The 10,669-nt window shown below is 36.5% G+C and overlaps 1 protein-coding gene across 1 annotated transcript; it reads right to left on the bottom strand.

The window, feature by feature from the left end:
• Positions 1 to 367: 367 nt before the first annotated feature.
• gtf2h4 (general transcription factor IIH, polypeptide 4) lies at positions 368 to 10,474 on the bottom strand. The gene is made up of 14 exons (XM_056254483.1): positions 10,370 to 10,474; positions 9,863 to 9,978; positions 9,011 to 9,115; positions 7,977 to 8,108; positions 7,704 to 7,889; positions 7,497 to 7,605; positions 6,731 to 6,799; positions 6,481 to 6,564; positions 4,234 to 4,402; positions 4,009 to 4,139; positions 3,851 to 3,898; positions 1,472 to 1,550; positions 883 to 944; positions 368 to 782 (listed from the first exon to the last, which is right to left on the bottom strand). Exons 1-14 carry the CDS (start codon positions 10,370 to 10,372, stop codon positions 672 to 674), a joined length of 1,404 nt encoding a protein of 467 aa, XP_056110458.1. The 5' UTR covers positions 10,373 to 10,474; the 3' UTR covers positions 368 to 671.
• Positions 10,475 to 10,669: the final 195 nt, after the last annotated feature.

Genomic DNA, 10,669 nt, shown 5'->3' with positions numbered 1-10,669 from the left:
TTTTAAATATTCCTAACTGAAATTTTCTGCTATTTCATGGATTTATTTATTTGATGATAGCGGTGACTAATAGAAATTTTCGTACTACAAAAATAAGTAAAACTAATTGAAATATATCAATATAAAATATAACTTGAAAACATCAAAAGAAAGTAACGTTACATTCCATCTAAAAATGTTATCTTCAAAAAATGTGACCTGGTGAACATATTTTCGTGAGATTCACCCATTAAGACTAAACTTTATTCCCCCTGCATCATCCTAAAGGCTAAACAGAATTCAGTAATTTTACCCCTAATTATTTTGACTGAAATGTAAATTTCATGGACTAAATTTCCATGTTATCAAACGATAGACATTATTAGCATTCAGTGTAAACAGCATTTATTTTAGTCCGTAGTTTACCTCAGACACAAACATGTAGCAAAGACAGACACTACAAAAGCACAAGTCAATAAGGGAATAATAATGCACATACTGTCTCACAAACAGCAAAAGGCTTTGAACTATGTATAGAAACAGTTTTTTTTTTTAAACAGATGACCTTAAAAAAAAAATAGTCCTCATTAAAGCTGGTTCCTCTTGACCATCCATTAGTAGTAATTCTCAGTATCATTCTCAAGTGAATGATGTATCTTGTGGTCTTAAAGGTCCATTTTTCCTTATTTCCTTTATGTATGGCTCTTTTGTCTCTTCCAGAATCTCTTAACCTCGCTGTGTCCATGTGGCGTCACCACCATGACCCTGTGAGCGGGGTTCTGCCAAACCAGCACACCTAAACCCTGCAGGACAGAGGCTTTACTGTCAATACTCTGTTCGTTACTGCAGGAGAGACAGCTAATGCTTATCAAGTACACCAAGTAAAAAAGTGCTATTTTTTACCTGAGCCCTGTCCCGCAACACTTCAAAATCAGCCTGGGATAAAAACTGGTTGTATAACACTCCTGGAAGAAAAACATTGTGTAAAGTTGAAGGACACAAAATGCATAACTGAGACGTCTGTATATTATTTTCAGATGGCGGTTATGACCCCCTACCCCAAACCTTATTCCAATGCTAATTTTTTATTTGCATTACATTTCACAAACACACTTCTTATACAGTCTGACATTTACACTTGAAAGAATGAACCCTGCAGGTCACCCACGGAGTGGAAACAAATTCTCCATGCTGTAATAATATCAAGATAATGTAAAAAAAATATATATATATATATATATATATATATATATATATATATTATTGAAATGGAGACATCCATTCCCAGAGGTTCCATTTAAATGAAACTGCAACACTCTATTGTTTAAATCATTTCATTTGTAATTAAATCATTACAATTACTAATGTAATACAATAATTGCATAATATCTAATGGTTTTATTCAAAGTAAAAACATAGATTATTAATGGGAAATGTAAATTCACTTTGGAACTACAAAGAACTGGTCTCATATGCACAAAAGCACACTCACCCTCAGTAAACTGTAAGCGATCTTTCTCAAGCTCCCACAGTCTGATCTGATCTGTGATGGTTGGGGGAAGAATGGGGGTCTGAAGACAGAATGACACACGGAAACATGTTCATGCATTGAGCAGTGAAAATTTGCATAGCAGTATAGAATTTTTATGATAAGAATTGTCATATTGCACAAGGGAGACACACTAAGGGACATCTAAAACTACAAGGGGGAACTAATGGGATTAATGCATTTTTTATTCATGGGATTAAATAATTAAAAGGATGATTAACAAAAAAAACTATGTTAAGAAATCCGTAAGCATTTAATTTTAAATGATTAAAAATAATTGTAATAATTCTTCATTATTATCAATTAAAGGAACAGTACCTCAAAATGAAAATTCTGTCATTAATTACTTACCCTCATGTCGTTCCAAAGCCATAAGACTTTGGTTAATCTTTGAAACACAAATTAAGATATTTTTAAAGGTTTCTTTGATTGAAACCAATGGTTCCCCCATTGAAAGGTAACCAAAATTTAAAAGATCCAAATAGGTTATAAAAAGCATTGTGGTCAAGACCACCTAAACCGAGACCATGTCAAGGTCAAGACTAGTGTGTGTTGAGACCAAGACAAGGCCAAGACTTTGAGGGGTTGAGATCAAGACATGAACAAGACCAGGGCAGGGCGAAACTGAGTCAAGACCAGACCAGCATTCTTTAAATTCCTTTAAAAGATCCGCATCTACTGCCTTAGGCCCCGTCCACACTACTGCCTTTTCGTTTAAAAACGTAGATCTTTTGCTACGTTTGCACCTCCCAAGTTTAGAAACGCTGCCGATTCGTTTTTCGTTTTGAATCTCCGGAGGTCGTTTTAGTGTAGACTGGTCTAAACGGAGGACTTTAGAAACGATGACGTAGTAGAGGCTCACGCTCAGCTCTCTGATTGGGTGTCATCAGTCATGGCGTATATCTTTGCTAGCAGCTGTTGTAGCCTACAAGTAAATTCTGCATTTTACAACGCTATAACCGCCTACATGCGCCGGAGTCAAGCTATTATTCAAGCGATCTGTGACAATTCCCGTGTGCAGCGGCGGCGTTGACCGTATATGGAGCGTCGGTTTGGGGTTAACCCAGAGCGTGGTGAGATATTTTTATCAATGAAGTTGTGTTTACACCGGCACGCGCATGCCCAGTGTTGGTGAATGGTCACGTGATCCGCGTTTTCAGTCGTTTTAATGTGGACGGAGATCAATTCTAATACGCAGCTAAAACGCTGGTGTGGACGGAGATCGTATTCGTTTTAATTATCCGTTTCTAAACTAAAACGCAGTAGTGTGGATGGGGCCTAAGAGAAGTGTTATAATTAATCAAATTAAAATTAGAATTATGAGACACTATATAGAGCTGTTACCAATCCAAAAAAATAAAAAATCTTTGCACTACAGTGGTGGCACAGAAGTTGCATCTGAATTGGTACAGTTACAACTGAATAAATAATGTTAATGTTTTAAAAATACAATTTTGTTCATTGAACGTTTGTATAAAATCAATATCACATTTGCAATCGTGTACATATTTGTGAAAACAGCTCTCTCGCTCTTGTGATATTGCTTAACTATAAAAACAAGATCTCATACAAGTATTATTTTGCAATCATATCTTTAATTTTGTTGGCATATGTATTAATTTAGGTTGTTTTGACACCATCCCCTATTAATTTCTGACTCATCACAAAGTGAAGAGTATACTTTTTTAGTATACTATTAGTATACTATTTAGTATATATATATATATATATATATATATGTAGCATCAAATATGGTAATGCACAATGTAATAAACCAGTGAGGTTTGTTCTAGCATGTGACACACGTACAAGCTTCTTTGTTCTATAGTATATACCAATTTATATATTTATATATAATCAATAATCAATGTTTAGATTGTAGATTAATTCACTGTAAATTAAATCTGTTCTTATTAAGCAATCGTATCTCTTTACAAGGCTTGGATTAAATCACTCAATTCATATGAATTAGTTTTCCTTCACCTTTATAACCTTTTACATTTTGGTTACCTGGACTTTCAATGGATGAACAGAAACCTCTCAGGTTTCATTAAAAATATCTTCATGTGCGTTTCAAAGATGAGAGAAACTCATACAGGTTTGGAATGACGTGAGGGTGAGTAAATGATAACAGAATATATATTTTTGGGCGAACTATCCCTCTAATAATTAATTAAAAATAATTTTAATAAGTATGTTTATTATATATTGTATCTATATCGCCCTGCCCTAAACTATACCAAGTATGTAAAGTTAAAGCTAAATTTTATTTAAACTCTTCTTATTAGCACAATGATAAAATTTAAACCTGTTAGCAATTACCTGTTTAAGCATTACTGGGTGTGCTCGGGTCCTTAAGAAGTGAATGATCTGAAAAATCATTAAATAAATGTCAAAACAGCTTCACACTTTCAGTAAAAGGAAAAGCCAGTCTGCAGGGAAATAGTTTCTGAGTTACAGCGGCTGTATGCATCTCTCACCTGCTGTGCTGTTATGCCATTACTGATGGCCTGCTGCACTGATTCTCTGGTTACCTGAGCAACAACCAGGTTAGGAAACCGATACAGCATCTCACTAAATAGAGCTACCAATGCAATCTGGAGTTCAGAGTCTGTCAGACAGAAATAGAAGAAGCGTTTTGACTGATTTTGTAAAGCGCAAAGCCTTTCAGACATGTCAGTGTGTGTAATAGGAGTCTGACATACTTGTGTAGGCATATACTCGATAATTTGTTTCTACAATGATGAAGCCTGTGTCCCCTGTTCCTGGTATGGCTCCTAGTGCAGAACAGGCAGACCCAGAGGCAGGGCTTGCTGTGACTCCTGCAGAGAGAGTTATGGCCAACCTCGTAGGGTAGTACCTCCTTGACTTCCTCTGTGAATAGATGCAGGGAATGATGCAAACTGGTGCAATTGCTTGTTTTAGACATATTTAAACTAAACTTTTCAATACAAAGCATTCAAAGAACTTAATAAAGAAAACATTTAGATCTGTATCTAAATGATCCCCATATTATTACAGGACATTGATCATGTCCCTAATAAAAGAATGTGTGTATATATACAGTATAATCACACAACAGTTAAAAAGTTTAGGGTCAGAAATTAATACTTTTACTCAGCAAGGATGCATTAAATTGATCAAAAGTGTCAGAAAAGCCATTTATAATGTTACAAAAGATTTCAATTTCAATTAAATGCTGTTAATTTTTTTATTTGTATTGATCAAAGAAATTAAAAATGATCATATTATACACTCACCTAAAGGATTATTAGGAACACCATACTAATACTGTGTTTGACCCCCTTTCGCCTTCAGAACTGCCTTAATTCTACGTGGCATTGATTCAACAAGGTGCTGAAAGCATTCTTTAGAAATGTTGGCCCATATTGATAGGATAGCATCTTGCAGTTGATGGAGATTTGTGGGATGCACATCCAGGGCACGAAGCTCCCGTTCCACCACATCCCAAAGATGCTCTATTGGGTTGAGATCTGGTGACTGTGGGGGCCATTTTAGTACAGTGAACTCATTGTCATGTTCAAGAAACTAATTTGAAATGATTTGAGCTTTGTGGCATGGTACATTATCCTGCTGGAAGTAGCCATCAGAAGATGGGTACATGGTGGCCATAAAGGGATGGACATGGTCAGAAACAATGCTCAGGTAGGCCGTGCCATTTAAACGATGCCCAATTGGCACTAAGGGGCCTAAAGTGTGCCAAGAAAACATCCCCCACACCATTACACTACCACCACCAGCCTGCACAGTGGTAACAAGGCATGATGGGTCCATGTTCTCATTCTGTTTACACCAAATTCGGACTCTACCATCTGAATGTCTCAATAGAAATCGAGACTCATCAGACCAGGCAACATTTTTCCAGTCTTCAACTGTCCAATTTTGGTGAGCTCTTGCAAAGTGTAGCCTCTTTTTCCTATTTGTAGTGGAGATGAGTGGTACCCGGTGGGGTCTTCTGCTGTTGTAGCCAATCCGCCTCAAGGTTGTGCGTGTTGTGGCTTCACAAATGCTTTGCTGCATACCTCGGTTGTAACGAGTGGTTATTTCAGTCAAAGTTGCTCTTCTATCAGCTTGAATCAGTAAGCCCATTCTCCTCTGACCTCTAGCATCAACAAGGCATTTTCGCCCACAGGACTGCCGCATACTGGATGTTTTTCCCTTTTCACACCATTCTTTGTAAACCCTAGAAATGGTTGTGCGTGAAAAATCCCAGTAACTGAGCAGATTGTGAAATACTCAGACCAGACCGTCTGGCACCAACAACCATGCCACGCTCAAAATTGCTTAAATCACCTTTCTTTTCCCATTCTGACATTCAGTTTGGAGTTCAGGAGATTGTCTTGACCAGGACCACACCCCTAAATGCATTGAAGCAACTGCCATGTGATTGGTTGATTAGATAATTGCATTAATGAGAAATTGAACAGGTGTTCCTAATAATCCTTTAGGTGAGTGTATATTATGCTGTACAACTTTTTTCCAACATTGATGATAATAAGGAATGTTCCTTGAGCACCAAATCAGCATATTTTTCTGAAGGCTCATGTGACACTGAAAACTGTAGTAAAAGCTGCGGAATATTCAGCTTTGCCATCACATGAATACATTACATATTAAAATATCTTAAAACAGAAAATATTTACTTTCAATTGTAATATTTTTTCACAATATTACTGTTTTTAATGTATTTTTAATCAAATAAATGCAGTCATAGTGAGCATAAAAGTCTTATAAAAAAAAAAAAAAAAAAAACGCAGACCCCCAATAAATAAATAAATACATTTAAAATGATTTTTTGGCAAGGATCCTTTGAGATTGGTTCCTAGACTGGTTCTAGTTCCTAGAAATCCTATTCCAAATCCTGTACATATTTCGACTAGAGGGTACATGCGTTATTCAGAGCTATTCAGTATTTTTCCTTGATCACAAACCTTTCTTTGAAAAACCAGACCAAACTCTCGTAGATGCTGCAAAAATGTGAGCAGAGACTCACTCATCCCCTCCACAGAATAGTCCTGCAAGAAAAACAACAATCAAACTACAAAGCAAAACCTATTAATAACCACGAGACCAACCCTATTTTATGGGACTATGGGAAAATGGCTTCTTTAATTATGATAAGTAATGGCTTTTATCTATGACTCATGTTTTTTTTCTTGATATAGTAAAAGCAGTACTCACCCTACCAAGAGTGGAAAAACTCAGTTGGAACAAAAAGGAAAGAATCTCTACCAGGTCCATTCCTCTCGACTATGAAGGAGAGAGATTAGACTGTTAATAAGGAGGTGGAGCCATATTTTCCATCATGCCAACCACATTTACATGCAGCCTAATAACTATGAACAATCAGAATGATAGCTCAACTGGAATGAAAAGCCATCATGTAAACACCTTGGGGGAAACAAATGATCAGACTGAGGTGCAAGTCTTGAATAATTCACCAAACAGATGAGCAATTGCCATGCAAACATTTTTATCCAACTACTTTCATAATCAGATTCATAAATACCTTGTTGTGTGTATACGGATTGCTGTGCAGGAACTCTCTAACCGAGCAATCTATGCAAAGTACTCTTATCCAGATGTCTAGTTATTGAAGGAATTGGCATGAGGCCATATGTTTTCATATGATAGACACAATTTTGGGATGCTGCTTAAAATTCTCAACTTTTGTTAAGTAAAGTTAGCAAAACGAGAAGAAAGCCATGTTTTTCAATATGTTAAAAAGGCAAACACACACTTGTTGTGCCATGCTAAGTTGTTTATCTTTCTCTGACAGGACTTGGAAGCTTCATGCTGTTATTGCACTTTTGGCAAGCGCATAAATGTCCTTTATAATTTCAACTGGGTACATGTGAATCTGCAGTTGGACTAATCGGTGTATGATACAAATGTATCATAATGTAGGGGATATTTAATGTACAGATTTTATATGTTGTGCACTGACCTGTGCTGTTTTGAGGTACTGCAGGGTAAAGTACCACAGCTGAGATGCCGTGTCCAGCAGCAGGAACTGAAACCCTGCTGATGTGATACAAGGAGCATCACCAACCTCGCTGAGAGGGGAAAAAACAGATCAAGATTATTTTTCGGTCTACCCATCATATTTGACCTACTTTGGTTGGTGCATCAGTGGAGTGATGGTGTGCTCTACCTCCTCATGAGCCCAGCCTGAATGAGGAGCTGGGCCAGATCCTGGCTGACGGCTGCGCTAGGAGAGCCCACCATGAAGTGAAGGATGACCTCCCAACGCTCCATGGCGTACCGGTCGAGACTCTCTACATCCCTCGCATGGCGATCAGGACCCAGGTTGCCGCCCTCATCTGCCCACGATTTACCACTGGCAAAAGGATAAAAGAGAACGTGAATCCAGTAAACCTGCTGCTGCAACACTATGCTGGTTCTCAATTAAAACTGTGTTCCTCACCCGCCTAGCAGTGCAATTCTCAGGTTGTCTTTAAACACAGGGTTGAGCACAAAGCCTTGGAGTCCACCCTGAAGCTGCTGACCGTGCCAGAGCCGTAGCCCGGTTAACACAGACACACACTGATCGTGGTCTCTTGGAAAAGCAAAAACGCCAACATATAAGAAAGAAATTTATGACACTGCCGTTCAAAATTTGTGGTCAGTAAAAAAAATGAATAGAAAAAAAACCTATTAAGCATTTTTATATTTTCAACTTTCTTTAGTGTGTAATGTTGCTGTTTGAGCATGAAAAAAAGGTCTGCAAAGTTACAAAGCACAAAGTCACTCCAAAGGGAGTTATTCTCTATATCAGCAATCACGGTTTCTGAACTCCCTGAAACGCCTCGATTGTATTCTTGAGTTTTCTTCCAAGAGCGTGCATGTTACAATATCCCTCATTTAAATAATTCCCACCGAAGGCATATGCAAAAAAAAGGGCAGAGGCCTGGTTGAGTTGCGTTAGTAGTGTTGAAACTCGTGGTTATAGTAAGGGGCGTGACAACTGAAACACGCTCGAAGCGGTTGACAAATCACAACATTCTAGTCCAGCCGACCAATTAGAGAACATTGAGCTTTTCAGAAGGGGGGTTTCATAGAGACAGAAACTAAACAGAGCACTCCTGACAGACTGAAACAATGTAAAATATAACATTCAAGCATGAAAATCTATTCTATTCTCCAAAAACAAAATCAACACTCTGTGAAAGGGCAAAATATGGCTTCTTTAATGTACTTGAAAGAAGTCTCTTAGGCTCACCAAACTTGCATTTATCTGATGAAAAATACAGTAAAATCAGTAAAATTGTAAAATATTATTATAATATGAAATAATTTATTTCTATTTTAATATATTTTAAAATGTAATGTATTCCTGTGATGGCAATGCTGATGAACAATTTTTTGCAGCCATTACTTTAGTCTGAAGTGTCACATGATCCTTTAGAAATGTAATATACTGATTTGTATTAGAATGATAGAACTAACTATTGTACTTACTTTTGACTGTCTTTTTTAACCCACAGTGCAACTGCAGCCTGTGGAAGTGGGTGGTCTAAAAACAGCATTCGCATCACGTAATTCTTTCCCAAAGCTGGAAGTTCCCTGTATGCAAATAAATGAGAATGAGCCAATCAGCATAACTCACTGAGATTTAGTATTATATGGACCATAACCACCACAGGCATTGAAGGGGATAAGTCCCCCCCAATAATTAGAAATGGCCAAATTTCTCGTGACCGACAGTAATATCCACAGATGCAACCTACTGAACTTTTTTTTAATGAAAGTTCAGTTTTGAGCAGAAAATACACAATATGTTATTTAAATGATTCATGTAATTCATAACTGAATATGATGAAACAAGAAACGTTTCACATTTTTATTTAATTTGTAAATAGTTTAAATTGATTACTTCATAATCATAACTACAATAAACCTGGAACTTCTGCCATTCATATTTGTTATTCCCTTAAATCCCTTTTAATCCTTTAATTATTTTAAGACCAATAACTCAATAGCCCCACCCATGCTAAAAAAAAAGTTACAGCCTTGTATTATATAATGGCATCAGAAAAGTATTTGACCAATTATGCTACATACGAATTTTGTGAATGTTATTAGATTAGATAAAAAACAAAGTAGCACCTGAAAATAATACCAGATGTTAGAACTGTTGTGTTATAATTCAAAACGGTCACAGACTTCTTTGTAAGAAATGTTGTGGCTTGAAAAGTAAAAAAAGTTTAAATGGCACTTGCATTGTCAATTCATTGATATTTTATTATCTAACCAAATAACATTCATACGTGTCAATACGCATGTATATTTAAACACTAAAGCAAGATGGACCTGTATACAGCTAGGCATGTTGCAGGGTGATTGTAGAGCCTATCGAGGACCTCAGGGCTCAATTCCTTTAAATACTCATGCAAGTTCTTGCATTGCAGCTGGACGCGAAATTTCATCTGTAAACAGGCAGACAGATGAATAAGGAGATGACTTGCAAAAAGATGCAAAAGATGACTAGCATTAAAACTTATGTAATAAAAAATAATTATGTGTGTTAAATACAGCGTCATACTGTTAATATATATTATAAGACATATGTTCAGTGTCAAATTGTTCAGACATTTTTTTTGCACATAGGAACATGTGACTGAGGCGTTCAATGGATACAACTTAAATGCATTTAAAAACAGAAGTCAACATCAACGAATAGCGTGAAGACAACATACTGAATCCTTGAGGCTTTTGTCCTATCGTTAATGAATATAGGAAACGTTCCAAATAATAAAAAAAATGTAATATATACCTTTCGCTTTAAACATATATTTAATATATAGTCAGTAGGCTTACCATGTTTCACATGTGTCAGGGAGCACAATATAGTGCATTAAATGATGTGAATCATTTCATTTCTTCACAAGCGTTCAGTGTGGATACTTGCATGAAGCCATGTTGAATGATCACGTGATTGCCGAAACGGGCAGTCTGATTGGTTCACGTGCCATGACTTTTCGATAAACTGTAACGTTAGTTTTGTGTAAACTTTTATATAAAAATATGGATTTATATTCGGTGTTTTTGTGCATGACTCTTTTAAAAAAAAAAAAAAATTATACACGTAAACTGTATAATATAAATTCATGCAAAAAA

The sequence above is a fragment of the Rhinichthys klamathensis genome, unplaced genomic scaffold, assembly GCF_029890125.1.
Source record: "Rhinichthys klamathensis goyatoka isolate OS25496 unplaced genomic scaffold, OSU_Roscu_1.1 h1tg000111l_1, whole genome shotgun sequence".
In the NCBI taxonomy this organism is placed as follows: Eukaryota; Metazoa; Chordata; class Actinopteri; order Cypriniformes; family Leuciscidae; genus Rhinichthys; species Rhinichthys klamathensis.
This window is presented reverse-complemented; position numbering and strand designations above follow the sequence as displayed.